Source organism: Giraffa tippelskirchi, chromosome Y, assembly GCF_054371585.1.
Source record: "Giraffa tippelskirchi isolate mGirTip1 chromosome Y, T2T-mGirTip1v1.2.pri, whole genome shotgun sequence".
In the NCBI taxonomy this organism is placed as follows: domain Eukaryota; kingdom Metazoa; phylum Chordata; class Mammalia; order Artiodactyla; family Giraffidae; genus Giraffa; species Giraffa tippelskirchi.
In genome coordinates, this window is record NC_137290.1 from 10,859,269 (window position 1) to 10,886,445 (window position 27,177).

General features: G+C 48.2%; 1 protein-coding gene across 1 annotated transcript; it reads left to right on the top strand.

Moving 5' to 3' along the window:
• Positions 1-12,546: 12,546 nt before the first annotated feature.
• On the top strand, positions 12,547-26,145 carry LOC145537694 (uncharacterized). The gene is made up of 4 exons (XM_081568544.1): positions 12,547-12,556; positions 12,776-12,883; positions 15,410-16,300; positions 24,320-26,145. Exons 1-4 carry the CDS (start codon positions 12,547-12,549, stop codon positions 24,568-24,570), a joined length of 1,260 nt encoding a protein of 419 aa, XP_081424670.1. The 3' UTR covers positions 24,571-26,145.
• The last annotated feature ends 1,032 nt before the right edge of the window (positions 26,146-27,177 follow it).

Here is a 27,177-nt window from a genome sequence, read left to right on the forward strand (position 1 = left end):
ACTCTGGAGGGAACCAACAGTAGAATAACGGAGGCAGAAGATAGGATAAGTGAGGTAGAAGATAGAATGATGGAAATAAACGAAGCAGAGAGGAAAAAAGAAAAAAGAATCAAAAGAAATGAGGAAAACCTCCGGGACCTCTGGGACAATATGAAACGCCCCAACATTCGAATCATAGGAGTCCCAGAAGAAGAAGATAAAAGGAAAGGCCATGAAAAAATACTCGAGGAGATAATAGTTGAGAATTTCCCTAAATTGAGGAAAGAAATAGTCACAGAAGTCCAAGAAACCCAGAGAGTTCCAAACAGGATAAACCCAAGGCGAAACACCCCAAGACACATATTAATCAAATTAACAAAGATCAAACACAAAGAACAAATATTAAAAGCAGCAAGGGAAAAACAACAAATAACACACAAGGGGATCCCCATAAGGATAACAGCTGATCTTTCAATAGAAACCCTTCAGGCTAGAAGGGAATGGCAGGACATACTTAAAGTAATGAAAGAGAATAATCTACAACCCAGATTACTGTACCCAGCAAGGATCTCATTCAGATATGAAGGAGAATTCAAAAGCTTTACAGACAAGCAAGAGCTGAGGGAATTCAGCACCACCAAACCAGCTCTCCAGCAAATGCTAAAGGATCTTCTCTAAACAGGAAACACAGAAAGGATGTTTCAACACGAACTCAAAACAACAAAGTAAATGGCAACGGGATCATACTTATCAATAATTACCTTAAATGTAAATGGGTTGAATGCCCCAACCAAAAGGCAAAGGGTTGCTGAATGGATACAAAAACAAGACCCCTATATATGCTGTCTACAAGAGACCCACCTCAAAACTAGGGACACACACAGGCTGAAAGTGAAAGGGTGGAAAAACATATTCCATGCAAACGGAGACCAAAAGAAAGCAGGAGTCGCAATACTCATTTCAGATAAAATAGACTTTAAAATAAAGGATGTGAAAAGGGACAAAGAAGGACACTACATAAAGATCAAAGGATCAATTCAAGAAGAAGACGTAACAATCATAAATATATATGCACCCAACATAGGAGCACCACAATATATAAGGCAAATACTAACAAGTATGAAAGGGGAAATTAACAATAACACAATAATAGTGGGAGACTTTAATACTCCACTCACGCATATGGATAGATCAACTAAACAGAAAATTAACAAGGAAACACAAACTTTAAATGATACAATAGACAAATTAGATTTAATTGATATTTACAGGAGTTTCCACCCCAAAACAATCAATTTTACCTTTTTCTCAAGTGCACATGGAACTTTCTCCAGGATAGATCACATCCTGGGCCATAAATCTAGCCTTGGTAAATTCAAAAAAATTGAAATCATCCCAGCCATCTTCTCTGACCACAATGCAGTAAGATTAGACCTCAATTACAGGAAAAAAACTATTAAAAGTTCCAACATATGGAGGCTAAACAACACGCTTCTGAATAACCAACAAATCACAGAAGAAATCAAAAAAGAAATAAAATTATGCATAGAAACGAATGAAAATGAAAACACAACAACCCAAAACCTATGGGACACTGTAAAAGCAATACTAAGGGGAAGGTTCATAGCAATACAGGCGTACCTCAAGAAACAAGAAAAAAATCAAATAAATCAACTAACTCTACACCTAAAGCAACTAGAGAAGGAAGAAATGAAAAACCCCAGGGTCAGTAGAAGGAAAGAAATCTTAAAAATTAGGGCAGAAATAAATGCAAAAGAAACAAAAGAGACCATAGCAAAAATCAACAAAACTAAAAGCTGGTTTTTCGAGAAGATAAACAAAATTGATAAGCCATTAGCCAGACTCATCAAGAAACAAAGGGAGAAGAATCAGATCAACAAAATTAGAAATGAAAATGGAGAGATCACAACAGATTCCACAGAAATACAAAGGATCATAAGAGACTACTACCAACAGCTATATGCCAATAAAATGGACAACTTGGAAGAAATGGACAAATTCTTAGAAAAGTATAATTTTCCAAAACTGAACCAGGAAGAAATAGAAGATCTTAACAGACCCATCACAAGCACGGAAATCGAAAGTGTAATCAGAAATCTTCCAGCAAACAAAAGCCCAGGACCAGACGGCTTCACAGCGGAATTCTACCAAAAATTTAGAGAAGAGCTAACACCTATCCTGCTCAAACTCTTCCAGAAAATTGCAGAAGATGGTAAACTTCCAAACTCATTCTATGAGGCCACCATCACCCTAATTCCAAAACTAGACAAAGATGTCACAAAAAAGGAAAACTACAGGCCAATATCACTGATGAACATAGATGCAAAAATCCTTAATAAAATTCTAGCAAACAGAATCCAACATCATATTAAAAAGATCATACATCATGACCAAGTGGGCTTTATCCCAGGAATGCAAGGTTTTTTTAACATCCGCAAATCAATCAATGTAATACACCACATTAACAAATTGAAAGAAAAAAACCATATGGTTATCTCAATAGATGCAGAAAAAGCCTTTGACAAAATTCAGCATCCATTTATGATTAAAACCCTCCAGAAAGCAGGAATAGAAGGAACATATCTCAACATAATAAAAGCTATATATGACAAACCCACAGCAAACATTATCCTCAATGGTGAAAAATTGAAAGCATTTCCCCTAAAGTCAGGAACAAGGCAAGGATGCCCACTTTCACCACTACTATTCAACATAGTTTTGGAAGTTTTGGCCACAGCAATCAGAGCTGAAAAAGAAATAAAAGGAATACAGATAGGAAAAGAAGAAGTAAAACTCTCACTGTTTGCAGATGACATGATCCTCTACATAGAAAACCCTAAAGACTCTACTAGAAAATTACTAGAGTTGATCAATGAATATAGTAAAGTTGCAGGATATAAAATTAACACACAGAAATCCCTTGCATTCCTATACTCCAATAATGAGAAAACAGAAAGAGAAATTAAGGAAACAATACCATTCACCATTGCATCAAAAAGAATAAAATACTTAGGAATATATCTACCTAAAGAAACAAAAGACTTATATATAGAAAACTATAAAACACTGATGAAAGAAATCAAAGAGGACACAAACAGATGGAGAAATATACCGTGTTCATGGATTGGAAGAATTAATATAGTGAAAATGAGTATTCTACCCAAAGCAATCTACAGATTCAATGCAATCCCTATCAAGCTACCAATGGTATTTTTCACAGAACTAGAACAAATCATCTCACAATTTGTATGGAAATATAAGAAACCTCGAATAGCCAAAGCAATCTTGAGGAAGAAGAATGGAACTGGAGGAATCAACCTGCCTGACTTCAGACTCTACTACAAAGCCACAGTCATCAAGACAGTATGGTACTGGCACAAAGATAGAAATATAGATCAATGGAACAAAATAGAAAGCCCAGAGATAAACCCACGCACATATGGACACCTTATCTTCGACAAAGGAGGCCAGAATATACAATGGAGAAAAGACAATCTCTTTAACAAGTGGTGCTGGGAAAACTGGTCAACCACTTGTAAAAGAATGAAACTAGAACACTTCCTAACACCCTACACAAAAATAAACTCAAAATGGATTAAAGATCTAAACGTAAGACCAGAAACAATAAAACTCCTAGAGGAAAACATAGGCAAAACACTCTCCGACATAAATCACAGCAGGATCCTCCATGACCCACCTCCCAGAATATTGGAAATAAAAGCAAAAATAAACAAATGGGACCTAATTAAAATTAAAAGCTTTTGCACAACAAAGGAAACTATAAACAAGGTGAAAAGACAGCCTTCAGAATGGGAGAAAATAATAGCAAATGAAGCAACAGACAAACAATTAATCTCAAAAATATACAAGCAACTTCTGCAGCTGAATTCCCGAAAAATAAATGACCCAATCAAAAAATGGGCCAAAGAACTAAACAGACATTTCTCCAAAGAAGACATACAGATGGCTAACAAACACATGAAAAGATGCTCAACATCACTCATTATTAGAGAAATGCAAATCAAAACCACAATGAGGTATCATTTCACACCAGTCAGAATGGCTGCTATCCAAAAGTCTACAAGCAATAAATGCTGGAGAGGGTGTGGAGAAAAGGGAACCCTCTTACACTGTTGGTGGGAATGCAAACTAGTACAGCCACTATGGAGAACAGTGTGGAGATTCCTTAAAAAACAGGGAATAGAACTGCCATATGACCCAGCAATCCCACTGCTGGGCATATACACCGAGGAAACCAGAATTGAAAGAGACGCGTGTACCCCAATGTTCATCGCAGCACTGTTTACAATAGCCAGGACATGGAAGCAACCTAGATGTCCATCAGCAGATGAATGGATAAGGAAGCTGTGGTACATATACACAATGGAATATTACTCAGCCATTAAAAAAAATACATTTGAACCGGTTCTACTGAGATGGATGAAACTGGAGCCCATTATACAGAGTGAAGTAAGCCAGAAAGAAAAACAACAATACAGTATACTAATGCATATATATGGAATCTGAAAGATGGTAACGATAACCCTATATGCGGGACAGAATGAGAGACACAGATGCATGGAACAATTTTATGGACTCTGAGGGAGAAGGTGAGGGTGGGCCGTTCTGGGAGAATGGCATTGAGACATGTGTATTGTCATATGTGAAACAGAGCACCATTCCATGTTCGATGCATGTGACAAGGGCTCGGGGCCGGGGCAGTGGGATGATCCAGAGGGATGGGAGGGGGAGGGAGGTGGGTGGGGGGTTCGGGAAGGGGAACACATGTAAACCCATGGCTGATTCTTGTCAATGTATGGCAAAAACTATTACAATATTGTAAAGTAATTAGCCCCCAAGTAAAATAAATAAATTTATTAAAAAAAAAAAAAAAAAAAAAAAAAAAAAAAAAAAATAAATCCCCCAGATAAAATGGGAACTCACAGCGCACATGTTGTGCGTTTTCACCTCAGTGAACACCTTCTATGGATTTTGTGGTGGTGGTTGTTAACTGGCACTATTGTGGCTACACAAACGTGCTACACACAATATTCCAAGTATTTCTGCAGCATCTGAAGAGGTAAATGAAGGAAGTGTTGGAAGGTCTAGGTGTCGAAAGAGGCTTTTTGACTCACAATTGTGTGACCGTCTGGGAATCTCCCCCCATGCACCTCTGTGAGGTGGATACCAGGAAGGTTAAGGGCATAGACTCTGGAGGCAGCCTGCTCCAGAGGGTTTGAAAGTTGGCTTGACTCCTTCAGATCTGTGTGACCTGAAGCAAGTGACGTGGACTCTCTGTTCTCTTATCTCAGAAAGAGGGAGAATAATAGAATGCAACTAAGGGAATCAAAATGTGTAAAGACATCAGCTCAGTGCCTGCCACATGGACGGTGCTCTAAATATTCTAAATATCTGTGTAAAACGGGAGGAGATCCTAGTCAGTGGGAGAGAGATACAGAACTAAAGAATAACTTTATTCACTCCTGGATTCAGCACAGCCTGGTGGCTGGGGATAAATCATAACAGATCAACATAAACATGAAACATAACAGATCTCGTCAGTGGTGGAAACCGTAGCCATTCTCCTTTGCTATAAAAGGGCTTCCCTGATGGCTCAGTGGGTAAAGAATCTGCCTGCAATGCAGGAGACACAAGAGATGCACGTCCAATCCCTGGGTCGGGAAGATCCCCTGGAGAAGGGGATGGCAGCCCACTCTACTATTGTTGCCTGGAAAAACCCATGGACAGAGGAGCCTGGTGGGCTACAGTCCACGGGGTCGCGGAGTTGCACTAAGTACAGACACAACTTTCCTCTAGTGATGGCAGCTATTAGGTGACACAGGATTGCCGAGCTAGGGACTACACTTCCCAGCATCCGTTACAACTGCATGTCGCCATGTGACCCGCTCTGGCCAACGAGAGGTGAGGAACAGTGATCTGGGCTTCTTGTAGGAGTCGCCCTTTGAAGGACTGAAGCATGTCTTCCCCTCTTCTCATCCCCCTACTTTCCCTGGAACCAGAAGCTGGACTGAGTGTAGGGGGTGAGGCCCCTCCAGACACGTGGCACAGAGCACCAAGGTCAAAGGACCCTGGCTGCCCAACTCCACAGAGCTGCACCGCCCCAGCCCTGGGAGTTTCACACACAGACCACAGCCTTGGGAGAGACAGCAAGTTGGGTTCATTGAAGCCGCCATATTGGGGGTTTCACATGACAGTAGCCCAGCATGCATGATACGGGGGCATGCGGGTGGCCTGGAGCGGGAGGCCGGGGGGACCTCAGGTTTCAGGAGATGTAGAGGACGTTGAGACCGCACAGGGGACACTCCCAGGCCTGGATCTCCTGATACTTTGCACGAGGCTTCGAAGGGGAGGTGTACTTCGAGCCAGCTCTCGAACTTCCAGGAGAAGGTTGCGAGTCAAACTCGGAGTCGCTCGAATCCATGTAGAAGGTGAAGCAAAAACCCAGCTGGAAGGAAAGAAAGACCACAGAGAGGAGAGAGAAGAACTTTAGTGCCCAGGGGGAGAGGGCTCCCCCCCTTAGTTTGAGGAGCTGAGCATAGACTTCAGGGGCGACCCACCTGGGGTTGAATTCCTTCTTCGCCCAGTACAGCTGGGGATCCTGAGGCAGATAACCTGACCCTCCCTGGCCTCAGTTTGCATTTCTGTATAATGGACTATAAGTAACCGATCCCTCACAGAGGTGCATAAGGACTGAACAAAGTAATCCAAAAATGGATCATTAAATGTAACAAAGTTTGCCGCTTTGTGAGAGCTGGAAAGCCGTCAGCTGTGACAATGTTTGCTTTGCTGATTTTCTTAAAACCACCTGCTTTCCTAAGAAATTAAACACTTCTTCCCAACAGAAAGCTTCACCCACAGTGCTGGCAGTATTGAAGCTGTAGTAATTTCTGGGAGGACTACTATTTCCATCCCGCGGTTTTTGAGCATTTAGGACGCTTCAGCCTGAATGACATGTCAGGTCCCATTTAATCCTCACGAGGTGGCCTCTGATCTTATTTCTCCATCCTGCAGATGAGGAAATAGGGCTAGGGAGGCCCTGGTAAGCGTTCCCACTCTGACATTTGATCAGACGTATAGGTTGGGAGCATGCGGCACTCAGGATTAGAAGTGAGTACATAACCTTCTTGATTCTCCAGACAAGGATACGGGAGCGGGTTGCCATGCCCTCCTCCAGGGGATCCTCCCAACCCAGGGATCAAACCTGTGTCTCCTGTACTGGCAGATGGGTTCTTTACCACTGGCACCACCTGGGAAGCCCATTTTTCCAGGTAAGCGTGGCACAGATGTGAACTCATTTCATTGTCCTAGTAATCCCATGTGGGGTTCCTACTGCCCTGTTTCACAAATGAGGAAACTGAGCCACAGAGGAGTTCAGGAACTGGTCCCAGGTCCCACAGCTGGTAGTGGCTGAAGCTGGGTTTGAACCCAGCGCTGAGACCCTGGAGTTGGGGCCCTTAGCCTCAGAGGGCTGGGATGCCAGCTGGGAGGCTTGGGGTGGGCAGGACAGCGTTCCCTCCACACGGTGCCCTCACCTCTGCAGAACCGTCCTTCTCCTGTTCCCAGGTTATCAGCCCTTCCCACTTGGGACATTTGGGGTCCAGATCCTTCTTGCGATGGGTAGGGCAGGGGTGTCCTGAGCATTGCAGAAATGCTAAGCAGCATTCCTGGCCACTGGATGCCATTAGCACGACCCCTTCAATTGTCACAAACAAAAATGTTTCCAGACATTGAAGGCGTCCCCTGAGGGGCAAACCGCCTCTGGAGGAGAATCACCACCTCATCCCTTCCTTGTGTTCTCCAGGTTTGGGGAAAGGGAGGGATCGCCTTCCCATTGCATTCCCATGGTCAGCTGACTTGGCCTGTGGCCATTAGTGTCCTGCATCACCTCAGTTCATGACTGGTTCTGTGGAGGACACAGGTGAGCAAGGGCCTGGAAGGCACAGTCAGAATTCTCTCTGCTTCTAGGTTATTTAGTGCATCTACAAGTGTCTCTCCAATGAGTCCCTATTAGAAAGGAGAAAGTCAGATATTATTCAGCAAAGAACGGGGACAAGCATCTTGGCCCAATGGCTCAAAATTCACATCACCAGTGATGGCGCACAGACCTCATGTGCATCAAAATGTGATGTTCTGAGAAGGACACGGCATCACTTAGGTGGTGCTCCAGAGATCAGAGCTTATCCGGAATCTCATTCATAGGGAGATCGCCAAAAATACAACCAATAATCCACAATATGAGATGGGGGTGACTTTGGACTTCAAAATGCCTTCATAAAAGGCAAACAAGGCTTAGGAGACTGTCTAGCGTAAACAAAACTACAGATACGTTACTAAGTACAACCCCCGCATACACAACTAGACCTAGTGTTGGAGGGAAAAGAATGCCAAAGGGACAGTATGGAGCATACTATTAATATCAAAACCGATACAGGGATAAGGTGAAGTGTGTGTCAGGGCTGAATGCAGGAAGGTGACCACAGCCCCACCCTGAAATAACAGAATATTGCATTTCTCAGGCGATACACACTTAGGTATATTATGTGTAGATATACTGCAATAAATATACATATATATTACATTTTGTTAAAGAAAATACACAAACAGAGAAAATGTTAGCAATTGGCGAATTTGGGTGATCTTTAACCGTCTGTGACTCTCACGTTCTTTTCCAATGTGATTTCTAAGGAGTCCTTCCCAGGAGTGCTACAGGCACTAATAGGAAAGACATTCTCGCAGGCATGTGACACAGGGCCTCCCCTCACCCCTCCTCACGGCTGCCCCTGGTTCTCACCAGGGTCCCTCCAGGCTCCCTTCTGGCCTGTTAAGAAGCCCAGAGACAGAGCAGATGCCTCGTTGGCCAAGGGTGAGTCACGTGCCCAGCCCAGGTACAATCACAGGGAACCTTGGCACCGCCGGCTCTGATTGGTCGGGGCGGACCTGGAGCTGGTCTGAGGATGGGATCAGATCCATCCAAAGAGCATGGAGACACGTGGTCTCCCCGGAAAAGTCAAAGTGGTTAGTAGGAAAAAGAAGAATGGTACCCAGGTAGACAAGGCCATACTTGCCTCCACAGGAGGGACCGTTCCCTAATTCATTCCTTCATTTAATCAGCCCGTGTGTATACAGAGCCTGACACCGGTTACACCTGATCTAGACAGGGGATGTGTCACTGAACAACACGGGGGTTCCTGCTGGCATCCTCCCCCTGAACTACTCTCCTAAGGGAGACAGATTAGGAGCAAATAGATACACAGTGTAATCTCAAGTAGCAGTAATAGTGCTGAAGAAACTCAGCAAGGCAAGGCATCGGGGAGGCAGTGTCAAGGGCGGCTTCATGAAGGAGGTGACACAGGAGCAGAGGTTGGAATCAGCAAAGAGAAGGAGGCAGGAAAGAGGGCAGCACCCTCAAGGAAAACCATCCCCTCCACAGGAAGGGGTCCCATCTGGGACGGCGGAGGGGCACAGGGCACCCAGGCACCCAAGGGTCTCTGCTGGGCGGAGAGGCTGGCCGATAAGCCTGACCTCTCAGGCCCAGGGTTCTCTGGGCAAAGGAGAAAACAACTAGACCCACCATGCCACACGTCGGCGCCCGTTTGGCTGACACTCTTGCGTTCTTTCCGGTGGGCCCCCTTTGCCGACCGGTAGTGCTCTCAAAAGGCAGGGCTGAGCGAGGAAGAAAGAGGCATGAGGCTATCTCGCCCACTGAGGCTTGAGAAACTCTATAATAATAAGATGCTCATCAGGAAACCAGTGAAGACGGCTAATACCTGTGGAGTACCTGTTATGTGTCAGGTGTGCTTTTAAGTGTTTTGCAGGCATTAGCTTGTTTGGCTGTTCATAATAACTCTCTGAGATGGGCACTATATTCCTCCAACTTAGCAATAAGGAAACAGAGAGCTTAGGACCCTTGTGGGAGTTTGCACAGCAGTGCCTGCAGAGATGCATGAAGTTGCATCCTGAAGGTCCCCAGGGAACAGACAGGGCTTGTCAGTGAGTGGAGAGGCTAGAGTTAGACAACAGGAGCTCTGGAGATAGTGACGCCCTGGGGCGCCCGTGCCCAGGAGGAAGGCACAGCTGATACACAGGTGCCAGTGGGGCACGTCTCTCCAGAAAACACTAGAGTTTCCTCGAAGAAGACAGACATGTCAATTTGGAGTCAGAGTTCCTGCTATTTCAAAGCTGCGCACAAATCCGTCTATTTCCTTACACACGCCTCCACTCCTGGCCTCTCTCTGGAGGAGCATCCAGGCCACCTGTGCAAACGTCCCCTCGGACACTGCCATCTCCCTTTCTAAACATATGGTCCTGGATCCACTCCCCTGTGTAATGTGACCCAAGTAGAGTCCTGTTTCTACTTGCATATATTGTCATCATCAAACACTGGGAATAACCCAAATGGCCACCTGCACGAACCTGGTTAAGCTTCCCTGATGGCTCAGTGGTAAAGAATCTGCCTGCCAGTGCAGGAGACACAGGAGACCTGGGTTCAATCCCTGGATCCAGGAAGATCCCTGGGAGAAGGAAATGGGAACCCACCCCAGTATTCTTGCCTGGAGGATTCCATGGACAGAGGACCTTGGCAGGGTTACAGTCTGAAGGGTAGCAAAGAGTCAGACATGACCGAAGCAACTGAGCACACACACGTAGCACAGAGAGACTATGGAATCCCAGGCAGCTGGAACACAAACCAGGCATCCTGAGGGGGAGAGTCCTCGAGATGGACAGGGGACACAGTGCTTAAGGTCAAAGACCCCCAGGCCAGATGGCCAGGGTTCCGATCCCACTGTGAGCTGATGATTCACACTTGTCACCCTTCAGATTTCCCATCTCAAAAGGCGGTAATTCCTGTCCCTCCCTCACTGTGAAGCATGTGTGACTGGATGTGTGGAAAGACTTGGGACTGTGACTGGAAGATTCTCAGTGTCAGATCAGAACTAAATGAAACAAGACCCAGTATGAATGAAAGTGGCATGTGTAGTATGCACCCGTATATCAGATATAAATACACAGTAACAGATACATACACATCCTTGTCTCCATGAGTGAGCATAGAACATTCTAGAAAGCTGGACAAGGAGCTAGAAAGTAGCTATGTCTGGGGAAGGAACTACAAAGCTGAGCGACGGAGAGGCATGCCTGTTGTTTTGTGTGATGGTTATAGGCTCTGAGAGATTTGATAAAATACGTGGGGAAAGACATGGTGGATTGCGGCAATATCTGGCGTACCATCATCACGTCAGCTACAATGACTGGGTGTCCCCAGCCCCCCCCCTCCTTAAGAGGAGCCAGTGGGAGATACTTGGGGTTGGGGCCAGTCTTCAGGGTCATCCCTTCCCCATCAGCCTTTCCCTGAGGCCCTCCCCACTCCTGCCTGCCCACAGTTTCCGCCCCACGTGTGTCTCACCTCGTCTCTGTGGAGGCCTGGTCTGCACCTCCTCCCTTTCCTGGCCCCTGCTGGTGTTCAGAGGCAGCATGGTGACTCCACCGCTGCTCCCTGTGAACAGGAGAGACAGCAGTCAGTGCCTGGGTGGCAGAGCCAGGGGGCCCGGGTGTGAACCCAGAGGTCGGGTGCACTCAGACAGCTCCATCCCCTCCGCATGTCTCCAGGTCCCCAACATCCAAGGAACCAAGGGGACGTGTTGACAATGCCTCCCTCCTGCTTCCGTCCAAAGCCCAGCATGTGATCTGGGGAGACCGGTTGTCATGGAGCCTGGCAAGGACAGGGGCAGGGCTCGTGGTACCTGGGACTTACCCCCTCTAAAACTACAAAACCTGTGACATAAAGTGCTGGGGACAGGAAGCTGCAGCTTGGCTAAGTGGGAATCAAAAGGGCCTCAGGAGTCTGGCATACAGCAGGCACTCAGTAATTGCACTCCTGGGGCATTCCCAGGGCTGTCTTTCAGCTCCTTCCCAGGGCTACCAGGCAGTCTGACCGAGGGGTTCAGACAGGCCCTCCCCTCCCTGTCCTCGGGGCCATCCAGGTCCACATCAGGACTGTGGTCAATGGGAGGGGCCGAGCCCCAGACCCCTCAGCACAGCCCGGGGGAGGGGCCGGCCCTGCAGGGAGGCTTCTCTGCACAGGCTCAGTGTGGGGTCCTCACCTCCGGCCAGCATTGCCCTGGGCAGGACTTGGGCCAGCGTGTCTGGGGGTGAGAACTGGGGGGATTCCAGCCTGCCAGTCACTAACTGAGAGAGCTCAAGGTTTACCAACAGCACAAGAAAGCACAGCACACTGAGATTTGAGTTTCAGACACACAGATCGTTTTTTAGAATAACTATCTCCAAACACTGCATGGGTCATGTCCTACATGACATAAAAATTCATTTTGTGTTTATTCTGCTGAACTGTGTTTCAGTATTGGCATGTCCCATGGACTACTTTCGATGTACTTGTACTAAAAGGTAATTCATTCTTCACCTGAAATTTCTATTTAAGTATTTATCATGTGTTTTACCTGGGATGCCCCAGTTTGGGGGTATTTAACCTCTTGTGCTGTCAGCTTTCCCATCCACAAAATGAGCAGAATGATGAAACGTGAGGATTACATAGAATTAAATGCATGTCAAGTGTTGAGAACACAGTCTGACCCAGACTCAGGCAGTCCCGTGTCGGATCCAACTCTATCGCTGTTGGTGGCGGGGGTGGGTCAGGAGGCCTCCCCCCCACCGTCTCCTACGCACCTTCCCTGGATCACTGTCTCTAACCCTGGGACGCTCCAGCCTGACCTCTGACCTCTGATCTCTCCCTCATCAGTCCAGGGCCTCGTTCTGGGCCAGGTTGTCTGGGGGAGAGAAACCCTGCGGGAGGGAAAAGGCCCCTGGGTCACCAAGCAGCTGAGGCACAGGGACAAGGTGCTGGTCAGTAGGGCATGTGGGCTTCAGAACTGGGGCAGCCCTCCAGGACCCTCAGAGCTGGGACAACCCCCCAGGAACGGGGAGACCCCCTCGGGTCCTCTCACGCACTCTGGCTCTCCATGACGTGCTCCAAGCATCTGGGGCACCAGCTGCACCCAGAAGTTTATTGGAAAGAACCGAGAGCCGCAGGCAGACACACTGCCCTGCAGCCCCAGAGGGGAAGACATAAGAGCTGTGTGCCCACCGTCCCCTCCGGCTGAGCCTGGCCCCCCAGCCCCGGCGCCTCCCCCGGAGGCCGCCCCTCTGACACAAGCTGCCCTGAGCCCACCGTCCCCGCCCACTGACCCCGGCCCACCCGGGCCTGGCCCCTCCCCCAGAGGCTGCCCCTCAGAGAGGCACCCTGACCCCCAAAACCAGACACGACCCCCCAAAGTCCCTGGAGGTCGCCAAGCCCATTTCCGACGGCTGTAGTTAGCAGCACATCATCACAGCCATCCTCCGAGGACCTCCATATGCCTCCAGAAGTTTCTCTGTCCCTATTTGTCCCAACAGGCTCCCCCCAGAGACAATTTCTCAATCTTCTCTTTGGTCAGGGCTGTGCCTGGACCCGTGATTCCCACCTGACCTCTCCTGTGTCCTGCACAAAGTCCCGCCTCCTCCCCCAAACTAACAAGTCCACAGGTCTGTCCCTTGCGCTCCCTAAAACCTGGGGACCAGGACCCAGATCCCCCTCCGCTGTCCTGCGGGTGGTCACCGCCATCCCCTCTTGCAGATACCCCAGCCTCCTCTGACCACTGCAGTCGTGGCTCCTCCTGGTGACCCCAGAAACACTCAGACTTGGGAGGGGCCGGGAGGCTCAGAAGGTGAGATGGCCCTCAGGGAGGCCTGGTTCCTCAAGGGGTGCCACCGCCCTCCCCATTGGGTCTCAGTGGCCCCCAGGTCGCGCCCCTGCACCCCACTCCCCAGGAGGCCCCCGCACATCCTCCCCGGGTGCCCCTACCCCATGCTCCCCGCGGAGACCCCGCAGCACCATCCTGCCTGAACATGAAAGTTGGAGACCCTTCAGGACCGTGGCCAAGGAACTGATCTCGAGACTATCATTGCGACCTGGGTCTTCCACCCTGGGCGTAGGCGGGATGGGGCCCCAGTGCCTTTGCTTGACGCCCGGACAGGGCTGGCTCTGGGGATGCCCACGGAGCCTGTGGACAAACGCGAGAGAATGAATGCGGCTGGGTTGCCCAGTCACACAAGGCCCCCGTCCCCGCCCCAACCCCCAGATATTAAGTCAAGAGGTTAACAGGGTCTCTGACAACCGCACGGGCGTCAGAATGTTCACCGCAATTCCGTTATTCGTGGGGAGGGTCCCGGGCCTCTTCCTCCAGGAAGACCCCCAGCCTGCCAGCATCACTGTCCCTCCTATGAGCTGTCCCTACTGGACCTCAGCGCCTGGCCCCTCGCCCAGCGCCCCTCCCCCACTGTGGGGCCAGGCCTTCCTGGGAAAGGCACAGAGGCTCAAGCTTCAGAGACCCAGGGGTGGGGGTCTTGAAGGATTACACACACACAGTGACTCCCTCCCGCGAGCTGACCCCCAGCTCTGGACTCACAGGGGGACACTCTCAACAACTCCCAGCCACACCCCTGGCCCCAGAGTCCCACGTGTGCAAATAAAGACACACTTTGCACTTGTAGATCCTGAAACACACGCAAATGGGCAGTAACACATCGTGAGGTTCAGGAACGCTCAGGCACGCATGCGTGCATACACACACACACACACAGACGTGCAGATGCACAAAGCTTCAAATACTGGGCACTTCCAGGCACACACACTCAGGACACACATATTTGCACAATTCAATCTGAAAGGACACTCTATGGGACACCCAGACCACCTCTGTCTGACACCCCAGGCTCAACCCCCAGTCTCACCTGGGGACCCATCCCCCAGAGGCTTCCCCTCTCAGACCACCCCCACCCCTACCCGCAGGTTCACTCGCCTTTACACTCTATCCAGATGGTGTTTTTAAACATCAGAATCACTGCTTTGGACTTACAGGCTTGGTAAACAGTGAAACCTACTAGGAAATCAAATCACACAGATAAGCAGAGAGAAACCCTGGCGTGTCTCTCTCAGACACCCTCGGAGACACCCAGCCGTGCACACGGACACACACATACCCACACCCACACCGCAGTCACAAACATTCCTGGAAAATCAGAGTCACCCCTTCAGCTCGCAGGCCTTTTGGAAACGCTAAGACCCGCTCACAGATCCACACACACAAACGTTCAGGTTTAGGTTCCTGGAGCTTGAAAGAGCAGACAATCCGGGCAGATACACACACAGGCACACGCATGTACGGACTTGCAGAAACACCTATTTTCAAACAGACACTTTGGACACGGGGACATAAAGACACAGACGCCTTGGCAGACACGTTTGCAAAGCCGGAATCGGCCTCCAGACACAGGATCGCCTAGGGCTGGACTCGGGGGCCGACGCCCAGTCTCCCCCAGAGGTCGCCCCCCTCAGATGCGCGTCCCCGGCGCGCTCCAGGCACCCGCCGGCCGCAGGCGCGGGCGCGGAGACACACGAGGCTCCATAACGCTCCGGCAAGCACGCTTCTCGCCAGCTTGCTCTGGTGCCCCCGAAAGGCTCCGGAGGGGTTGCACGCCCCGCCCCACTCCCCCAGACCCCCGTCTAGGCTCCCCCGAGTCAGCCTCCTGAGCTGCCTCCGGCCGTTCCGGAAGGAGGCCCCGGCCCTGCCGCCTCCCCAGAGCGCCTCGTCCCCCAAGGGAGCCGCGCGGCCCGCAGACCCGCGCTCCTACCTCCTGGCGTCTTCGGGCCGGGCGCCTGCTCCTCCTGCACCTGCCCAGGGAGGAGGCCCAGCCAGGCCTTCACCCACAAGGCCCAGTCCTCCTCGCTGCCCTCCAGCCTGCTCTCTTCCCGGCGGCCCGAGGAGCCCTCGGACCACGAATCGCCCGCCTCGCGCCTCAGAAGGGTCTGAGGACTGCGGCCGCCCTAGGGGAGCCGCGGGCTCCTCGGGGGCCTCCTCGGCGCGCGCGCCCGCGCCCCGCCGCCGGAACGCACCCGCACCTCCTGGCGGGCCGCCTCCGCCCTCCCCGCGGCGACCCCGCAGCGCCAGCCCGCGGCCCGCCGCCCGCCGCCCTTCGCCCGCCGCCCCGCACTGCACACTCGCCCGGACGGCGCAGACCCTTCGGAGCCCCGGCAGCGACTCGGCTCTGGGCTGCCCAGAGGCACAGAGTCGGGGCGGGCCGGCCCCGGGCCGCTTCCTGGCGTCCCGCGGGGGCGGTGAGGGCGGTGGGTTCCCGGAAAACCCTTCTGGGGACACCCTGGACAAAAGCACGGAAGGAGCGGCTCCAGACCAACGACCCCGCCCGGGCCCACAGGGACTCAGATCAGGTGGGTATAACAGTGCCCAAAACAGACAGCAAGTGCTAGTGCTGGCTGTGGTTTTATTACCAGGGTTGGAGGGTTGGAAATGTTGCTTTCATACCTGCTCTGTGAGCCCAGCGTCCCTGGAATATTGTCTCCCTGGCGGGGGGTCCACCTGGGCCCCCCGCCCCCAGCGCCCCTTCCCCTCCCCGACCTCGACCCAGCCTGGGCCCAGGTCTTCCAGTAGGCAGGTGGGGTTGACAGGGAAGAACCAAGAACCCTGTTATACTGCCGGGCCCAGGTCTTCCAGGAGGCAGGTGGGGTTGACAGGGAAGAACCAAGAACCGTGTTATACTGCCGAGCCGCGGAGACCCAAGGGTCTGGATGCCTGGGGGTCGGGGGGGTGGCACTGATGTCTGGGACCTGGGGGCCTGCCCTATGCCTACTCCAGATACACAGTGACCCCCAAGGCACACCCACACACTCACTGCTGCTCACAGTGGCCTACTCTCAAACCCCCAAGATGTATTTCTCCTCCATGGACCAGAATCTCCTCCCCTCTTTTTTGATATGCAGATAATTAGAATGAGGAAGTTATCTTGGGTATTGACCATGCAGTAGGCACCAACCCAGTGTCTTTACACATGTCGATCCCCTTAATGCTCACGACCACGTGGCCAATTCTGTTATTCTGTCTCTTTCTGAGATAAGAGAACAGAGGCACAGAGTTCCTGTCGCTTGCTTCAGGTCACACAGATCATAAGGAGCCAAGCCAGGATTCAAATCCAAGGAGGCTGACTCTAGAGACTGTGCCAACAGGACTTAGCAGTTAAACAACAACAACAAGCCTCTGTATCAGACTCCTTTGGTGGCAAGCAACAGAAACCCTGATTCAGGGCCTTTGCACTGGCTGTTTCCTCCCCCTGCAGCGCCCTTCCCCCAGGGTTTTTCTGTTGTTGATTCAATCAGCATCTTTTCCAGTTCTTCCTTGCATGCAGGTATTGTTGACTTCACCGCTTATGAGATATTTATGACAGTTCTTTGGTGCTGGCTGACTTTAAGATTATCACCAGTTTCCAGCCCTCTGTTACTTAGGAAAGCACCCACTCATTTCTGAGAAGTCAAATGATCACCCATGAGCTTCAGCACTTCAGCAATTTAGAAGACTATAGAGCGAGTTTTCTCTTTAAGATAATACATGCATTTCACAAGAATCCCAAGTGGTAACAAGGTGTATTCATTAAAACAAACAAACAAAAAGCCTCTCTCTCTCTACCTTCTACTTTTGAAGTTTTAATTTTGTGGATATTTATAATCTATTCATCTTGAGAAATTTCTTTTAAAAGTTTTGCCTTCAAAAACCAGATTCCAGGGGTACAAGCACATATCCTTCCGACTGATTAAAGGAAAAGCAGGAGAGTCGGTGAGGCGGTGAAACCCCTGGAACTCTTGTGCATTGTTATGGAAGTGTGAATTAGTGCTGCTCTTTAGAAGAGAAAACTGGTGGTTGGCATAACTGCACATATGCACGTCCAACCCCAACAACCCCATTCTTGGGTATATTCCCAGTAGAAATGCGTATTAAGCTAACAGAGGGTGTGTACGAAGATGTTTCACGACACCTCTCACACTGTTGGTGGGAATATAAACTGCTGCCGTCACTCTAGAGAACAGTGTGGAGGTTCCTTACAAACTAAAAATAAAGCTATCGTATGAGCCAGCAATCCCACTCCCAGGCATGTACCTGAAGAAAACTCTACTAGGAAAAGACCCATGCATCCCTATGTTCAGAGCAGCACTGTTTACAACAGCCAAGACATGGAAGAAACCTCAGGGTCCATCAGCAGACGAACGGATGAAGAAGATGTGGTACATATACACAACGGAGTATCACTAAGCCATCAAAAAGAATGAAATTATGCCATTTGCAGCAACATGGATAGACCTCGAGATTATCATACCGAGAGAAGTCAGGCAGAGAAAGACAAATACCTTATAATATAACATATAGATGGAATCTCATAAAAATGAACTTAGAAAAAACAGAAACAGACTTGCAGACATAGAAAACACATACTTACTGAAAGGGAAAGGGGTTGGGGAAGGGATAAATTAGGCCTTTGGGATTAGCAGATACAAACTGCTATATACAAAAATACATAAGGTCCTGCTGCATAGTCCAGGGAGCTCTATCTGATATCCTGTAATGAAAACCAATCTGAACATTCATATTTCTATCCGAATCACTTTGCTGTGCACCAGAAACTAATACAACATTGTCGTAAATCCACTATACTTCTATAAAACAAAACCAAAAATTAACTCATGTATATACACGTGCTGTCGCTTCGGTATCACTAAGCCATCAAAAAGAATGAAATTATGCCATTTGCAGCAACATGGATAGACCTAGAGATTATCATACCGAGTGAAGACAGGCAGAGAAAGACAAATACCTTATGATATAACTTATAGATGGAAATTCATACAAATGGATTTAGGAAACAGAAACAGACTCGCAGACATAGGAAACACACTTATACTTACTGAAAGGGAAAGGGATTGGGGAAGGGATAAATTAGGCCTTTGGGATTAGCAGATACAAACTGCTATATACAAAAGTACATAAGGTCCTGCTGCATAGCCCAGGGAGCTCTATCTAGTATCCTGTAATGAAAACCAATCTGAAAAATCCTACATACTTCTATCTGAATCACTTTGCTCTGCCCCAAAAACTAATACAACATCGTAAATCCACTATACTTCTATAAAACAAAAACAGAAATGAACTCATTATATATATATATATGTGCTGTTGCTTCGGCAGTGTCTGCTCTTTGTGACCCTATGGACTGCAGCTTGCCAGTATATATAGGCTTCCCTCATGTCTCAGACAACAAAGAATCTGCCTGCAAATCTATAGGTTAACTCATGTATATATCCGTTCAGTTGAGTCTAGTCACTCAGGCATGTCCAGCTCTTCGCAACCCCACAGACTGTAGCATGCCAGGCCTCCCAGTCCACCACCAACTCCCAGGGTTGACTCAAAGTCACGTCCATCCAGTTGATGATGCCATCCAACCATCTCATCCTCTGTCATCCCATTCTCCTCACACTTTCAATCTTTCCCAGCATCAGGGTCTTTTCAAATGAGTCAGTTATTCACATCATGTGGCCAAAGTATTGGAGTTTCAGCTTCAGCATCAGTGTTTCCAATGAATCATATATACACACACACACATATATATATATATGTAAACCTTACATATATACCTGCACATGTATAAAGAATGTTCCTAACAGGTCCATTCGTAATAGTCCCAAAGTGCCAGCTACCCAAATGCCCACAGAATTTCTCAGCTTTTGTGCTGGGAATCCATTTGTTTAAGGTCTGATGAGAGTCCATCCTTAAGGGTAAGGACCAGCCTCAACACACAGGCCAGGCGGGGTGTGTTTCGGCAAGTGTGTGCCCAATCCAAAAGAGTGTCATTTGCCACCATCTTGGGGGTTTTGTGAGTAGGCCATTGTGAGCAGCAGTGTGTGGGTGTTTGGGAGAGGGGTGACTGCGTGCCTGGGGGTCACTGTGCATTTGGTGATTCTGCAGTGTGGGACCCCAGCCCCCGGCCCTTCCTATCCCCACCCCCAGGCATCCAGGCCCTTGTGTCTCCGAAGCTTGGCAGTATAACATGGTTTTCCCCTGTCAACCCCACTTCTGGCCTCCTGGAAGACCTGGGCCCGGGCAGGGACAAGGTAGGGGAGGGGAGGGATGAGGGTGGGGGCCCAGGGGGAACCCCCCGCCAGGGAGACAGTGATGCCAGGACGTTAGGCTCACAGAGTGGGTGTGAGGCCAGAATTTCCAGTCCTCCAACCCTGATAACAACAAACTTGTTTCAGGCAGTTTTAACCGCTCGATCTGAGAAACCGTGTGGAGTGGGGGTGTTCGGGGGTTGTGAGCCGCTCCTTCCCCGCTTTTGTCCTTGTGGTCCCCAGGCACCTTTTAGGAAAAAGGTCCCTTTTCCTAAAAGGTGCCCTTTTCCTAAATAATTGAAGCAGATGTACAATGCGTATCAGTTCAGTTCAGTTCAGTCGCTCAGTTGTGTCCGACTCTTTGCGACCCCATGAATTGCAGCATGCCAGGCCTCCCTGTCCATCACCAACTCCCAGAGTCCACCCAAACCCATGTCCATCGAGTCGGTGCAATGCATGTAAGGGAGGCCAAAAAGATGCTATTTTAGTGAGTTCGAGTTTGCTCAAACTTATGTCCACTGAGTCGGTGATGCCATCCAACCATCTCATCCTCTGCTGTCCCCTTCTCCTCCCACCCTCAATCTTTCCCAGCATCAGGGTCTTTTCCAGTGAGTCAGTTGTTCCCATCAGGTGTCCAAAGTATTGGAGCATCAGCTTCAGCATCAGTCCTTCCCATGAATATTCAGGGTTGATTTCCTTTAGCATAGACTGGTTTTGTCTCCTTGTGTTCAGGGGACTCTCAGGAGTCGTCTTCAGCACCATGTATGAGACCTCGGCAAACTGTTTAACCTCTGTGCCTCAGTTTTTCTATCTGTGAAAGGGGGAATGATAAAATGGGTCCTGCCTCCTGGGGTGGTTCGGAGAATTAAGTGTGTCATGTGCAAAGAACTCACTAGGGTTGGTATCTGGCTTTCAAGAACCAATATTTATCTTTTAAACATTTTTTAAAATGTGGACCATTTTTTAAATTTTTTATTGAATTTGTTTTACAATATAAGTTCTCTTTTATTGGTTTTTTTTTTTTTTTTTTTTGGAACAACGCATGTGGGATTTTATCTCCCCGAACAGTGATTGAACCTGCACCCCTGCATTGGAAGGGGCAGTCTTAAGAAACGATATTTAAATCCTCGTTATCATTCTGCTGATGTAGTATCAGGTTAACCCATGCATGAGCCGGAATGGCTTCCCTAGATCTCAATATGTGAAAACTTCTTTATTTCCAAAAGCCACAAGGAAAATGTCAGGCCTGTGACGCTGAGTTTCTGGATCCCTCCCCTGTCCTGGGGCTACCCATGTGGCCCAGTGGTAAAGCATCTGCCTGCCAGTGCAGGAGATATAAGTTTGATCGCTGGGTCAGGAAGAATCCTGGAGGAGGAAATGGCAACCCACTCCAGTATTCTCGCCTGGAGAATCCCCTGGACAGGGGAGCCTGGTGGCTACAGCCCTCGAGGTCTCAAAAAGTCAGAGGCCTCTCAGCATGCCCACACACACACACAAAAAGGAAACCGAAATCAGCCATCCTCTGTAACATAGGCAGGACTGAATTAAAGATTAGTATGGCTAGGCTCCTAAAAAACAAACAAAAAGAAACAGACAGACAAAACCACACATGCGTGATTTGTCGTCCCTGGAAGTCTGAAAATCTAATATCTGCAGAGTCTGGGCAAAGACATCCATCGAATTATTAGTGAATTAGTGAATCCAGCCAACTGATAGAACAGGGAGTGATGGGGGCCCTGGAGAAACGGAATCTGTTGCAATGAGGCGGCCTCTCCAAGCTCCTGCCAACTGGTGGTGGTGGACCAAGCACTGCCAGATTCTCTGATACTTTTCAAGAGAACCCAAATTCCAGGTTGTTATTTAAACTTCTTGACTTGGCAGTTAACTCAACTATCAAGGGCTTCTCAGGTGGTGGTAAAGAACCTGCCCGCCAATGCGGGAAGACAAAAGAGACTCGGGTCCATTCCCTGGGTTGGGAAGATCCTAACCAACCAGAGGGAAGAAGAAAAGGAAATGGCACTGTGCATGTCAAATACCCACCTCCAAGGCTCAATCCTAGCCCAGCCACGTACCAGCTGTGTGATGTTAGGCAAGTTGCTTAACCTCTCTGTGCTTTGGTTTCTTTATCTGCAACATGTAGGAATAACAATGTCCCCTCACCCACCATAGAATTGTCATCCTGCTGCTGCTGCTAAGGCGCTCAGTCGTGTCCAACTCATGGACCTCAGCTTACCAGGATCCCCCGTCCCTGGGATTCTCCATGCAAGAACACTGGAGTGGGTTGCCGTTCCCTTCTCCAATGCATGAAATTGAAAAGTGAAAGTGAAGTCGCTCAGTCCTGCCCGACTCTTAGAGAGCCTGTGGACTGCAGCCCGCCAGGCTCCTCCGTCCATGAGATTTTCCAGGCAAGAGTACTGGAGTGGGGTGCCATCGCCTTCTCTGAGAATCATGAGGATTAAGTAAAGTTAGTACAGGTGTAACTGTGAGAATTGTGCCTGGTATGTAAAACCCTGCGTCTCTACTGCTTTCTCCAAATGGGTGAGTCTGTGTTTCTCAGAACTGTGTGGGACGGGCTCTTCATGGATATAAATAACAATGCTGCAAACATCATGATTGGGGACTTCCCTGGGGGTCCAGTTGTGAAGAATCCGCCTGCCAATGCCGGGGGCCCAGGTTCAATCCCTGGTCTGGGAAGATTCCACAAGCTGCAGGGCAGCTGAGCCCGTGCGCCAGCCGCGACTGCTGAGCCCGTGTGCTCTAACTACTGAAGCCTGTGGACTCTGGAGCCTGTGCTATGCAACAGAGAAGCCGCCGCCATGAGAATGCCACACATCGCAACCCCAGGATAGCCCCCGTTCGCTGCAGCTCGAGAAGGCCCTTGTGCAGTAACGAAGACCCCGTGCAGCCAAAAGCAAACACATAACTTAAAAAGCATCACAATCTGAAGCAGTGGAGAGGAGCAGACACCCTGGGTTTGAGCCATCGGCCAACGCGACACGTCAGCTCAGCTGCTGAGTGGCATGGAAGCATCGCTTCGGGGGTAGGATGAGATTTTAGCAACTGCCTCTCCATGAGCACTGCCCGCAGTATTTCCATCCTGCCGTCTCACAGCTCTGGCTGACATGACTCCACTCACGGGGATCTCACGTAGAACAGTGCTTATTCAGGCAAGGATGGCCATGCTCCCCTAAAAGGTATCTATGGCACCATCTGGGGACACTTTTGGGTAGAGACAGGGGATATTGGTCAACCTCCTGCAGTGCACAGGACCACCCCCCAGCAAAGACGGATCCAGCTCCCATGCAACAGAAGCACCAAGCTGGCCGCTTTGACCCCTCAGTCTGGAATCCCTGATGCTGCATCAGCAGAGTGACAACGAGGATTTAAATATCCTTTCCTAAGAATTCCCCTTCCCATGTGGGGGGTGCAGGTTCAAGGCCTGGTCAGGGAGATAAAATCCCACATGCCTTGTGACCAAAAAAACCCATAAAACAGAACCAATATTGTAAAAAAAAAAAAAAAAAAAAAAAAAAAAAACCTCAATAAAAATGGTCCACATTTAGAAAATCTTTAAAAAAATAAACATTGCTTCCTGAGAGCCAGATACCAGCCTGAGTGAGTGCTTTTCCATATGAGACACTTAATTCTCCCAACCACCCCAGGAGGCAGGACCCATTTTTTCATTCCCCCTTTCACAGATAGAGAAATGAGGCACAGAGGTTAAACAATTTGCCGAGGTCTCATACACGGTGCTGAAGACGACTCCTGAGAGTCCCCTGAACAGCAAGGAGACCAAACCAGTCCCTCCTAAAGGAAATCAATCCTGAATAGTCATTGGAAGGACTGACGCTGAAGCTGACGCTCCAATACTTTGGTCACGTGATGCGAAGTACTGACTCACTGGAAAAAGACCCTGATGCTGGGGAAGATTGAGGGCAGGAGGAGAAGCGGAAAACAGAGGATGAGATGGTTGCATGGCATCACTGACTCAATGGACATGAGTCTGAGCAAACTCGAACTAACTAAAATAGCATCTTTTTGGTCTCCCTTATATGCATTGTACATCTACTTCAATTATTCAGGAAAAGGGCACCTTGACCAGAAATAATGTCCATGTTAAAAATAAAGATTAAGGACCCTCCTTCTGGGTCACCATGTTTGTTCTTCTTTGATAGGAAGACTCCCTTCCCAGGTGCCAGGTCCACACTGACTCGATATGTATGTGCTGGTCTCTCTTTTAACACTGAAGAAATATAACCCCCCTGACTGGTTTAATGTTTTTGTTCTGTTGTTTTTCAGTGGCTGAGTTATGTCTGACTCACTGTGACATCATGGACCGCAGCACACTAGGATTCCCTGTCCGCCATCTTCCCGAGTTTGCCCAAACTCACGTCCATCGAGTTGGTGATGCCATCCAACCATCTCTTCCTCTGTCGCCCCCTTCTCCTCCCGCCTTCCATCATTCCCAGCATCAGGGTCTTTTCCAGAGAGTCGGTTGTTCACATCAGGTGGCCAAAGTATTGGAGATTCTGCTTCAGTCCTTCCAATGAATACTGAGGGTTGATTTCCTTTAGGATTGACTAGTTTGATCTTCTTGCGGTCCAAGGGACTCTCACGAGTCTTCTCCAGCAACACAGTTCAAAAGTTATCAATTCCTCAGCACTCAACCTTCTGGCAGCCTTTGTTCTGACAATATATAAAACTGTGCTGAAAACTTGGAGCAGCTTGTCAGAATAATCTGGGAAGATGACTTTCAGGTTGGCCATGTTCGCCTTATAGAAATCAACACTTTTTTCTGTCGTAAGTAAACACAACTCTTCTCTCTTCTTATTATAGGCTCATATTATTTTCATTGGTGCTGCTTGGCATACACAGCAGGATATCCGAAAAGCCCACCTGAGTTCACCTGGAGTCTACTTTGGACCAGTGCTCGGTACCAAGCTCGGGGCCCTTGAGCCCCTTCGGCATCACAGCGCCCTCAGGTGACTCTGTGAGTTTTCCCTTGTATCTGTCGCTCAGTTGTTAAGTCGTGTCCGCCTCTTTGCGACCCCATGGACTGCAGCACGCCAGGCTTCCCTGTCCTTCACTATCTCCCAGAGTTTGCTCAATCTCATGTCTGTTCAGTCGATGATGACATTCAACCCCCTCCTGTGCAGTCACCTCCTTCTCCTCCTGCAACATCTGGATCTCCTTATATTAAGTGATGGTCCACTGAAGAGAGAGATGGTCCTTTTTTCTAGGCAAAGGACCTAGGCGGAAGTTCCAGGTAGGAAGGCCTGGAATTTTGGTGTGAACCGGGTTGGCGTTTTTTTTTTTTTTTTTAATGTGGCTTAAAACAGGAAATCTAATTTTTGATTTGCATTCTGTAATAGAATGAAACTAAAAGAAAGCAGGAGACAGTGCTACCCAGTGAGGCGCCACCCTCTGGAGCACCAGCTGGCTTCTACAATTGGTAGGGAGAACTAAGATCCCGTAGGTCATGTGGTATGGCCAATCCTGCCCCACCCCACAAGAAAAACCAAAGCCCAAGTAAACAAACGACGAAGCCTATGGTCAACTGATCCAAACCAGTCTTCTGTCTGAAAGGCTGAAGTGGGCCAGGTATCATGCCAGTGGGTCCTGTACTTCTTCCCTCTTTCAGGGTCCCCCCTGGAGGAGACCTGAAAATCAGATGGCCTGGTCCCAGCACTGGAACCAGAGTGAGAGGAGATTCAAAACTGAGGCTGGGGGCGGGGTATCGGGGTGGTATTTATAAGTTGTGTCTATACCTGTGCTCACATACTTAATGCTATGCTTTTCCTGCATTTTCCTTCGGAGAATCTGTGGCCCCCACCTGCCTCTGGAAGCACAGGGTTTGGCTAGCTTGAGTGCATGCCGCGGGGCAACACTAGGAATAGTAACCCCATCCCTAGGATGCTGGCGTTTGGGGGAATTATAACCAACGAGAAAAAGCCTACACAACGAAGCCTACAACTGCAACAGTATGTGGGAATAACTAAGGAAAACTGATGAGAAAAACAAAAGCTTTGTTGAGAACACAAAGCTTTACCAGTTGATAAGAATGCTTGAATATATAAAAGAACATCATATTCCTGGATGCTAATAAATGTAACAATGTCAATTCTTCCTGATTTGTGAAGTTCACTTCAATAATCATCAAAAAGCTGTTTTTAGTTGGTAAACAAATTTTTTATCCAGAAGAGTAACCATCATATCTTTCTCATATAAGTACACATACATATAAATACACTTTTTAAAGGTACAATGACAGAAAGCTCATCTAAGTCTATATACAAGTTAAAAACATAGATCTAGGATGCGTAAAGGGTGACAAAACAATTTGGATGATACAGATATACAACTGTATTATAAAATAACATATTATGACTTGATGTGTCATTTATTAAAATTGATGTTGGGGCAGTTAATGGGAGACCATTTTTATTTTCACATAATACATTCAAAGTAAATTCAGTAACAGTTAAAGTATATTTTATAAATAATAAAAACTGCAGAATAAAACATTAATGTTTAGAGGTGGTTAGATTTTGTAGGTTTAGAAAAGATAGCAGAAGAATTGAGCTATATAAAAATTGAAACCTTCTGAAAAAAATTATCGAAACAAACTGGGGGAAAATGTTTATGGCCAAAATGAAGACAGATAATATCCTTATTATATAAAGACACTGCTCAAATAGATTGGAAGATATTAAAGCCACACAGACAATGAATGCAAAGAGGAGAAATACAATTGCTTAAGAAGCTCAGAGGAAACTATTCAGTGTCCTTAAAAACGAAATAAATAAAATTAAAATTAGATGTCCCTTCTCTTGTTAAACTAGCAAAGGTGAAAAGCACCATCATGAGTTAATAGCGGCAGTGCAAATCGATATGTTTTCGAATGAAAACTTAGATGTGTATCAGGAACCTTAGACAAGTATACCCCTTCTAATACAATGAATCCCCTTCTGATACAGGAACTACCTTTTGGCAAAATCTTAAAAGACTCCTAAGTTTAGAAAAATATTTTAAGGACCAAAATGTTCATCACAGTATCCTTTACAATTGTGAAAAACCAGAACTAAATGAAACATTCAAACAGAGGGGAGGGCCACACAGATAAATCTCTGGGCATACTCTGCAGCTATCAGCAAGGT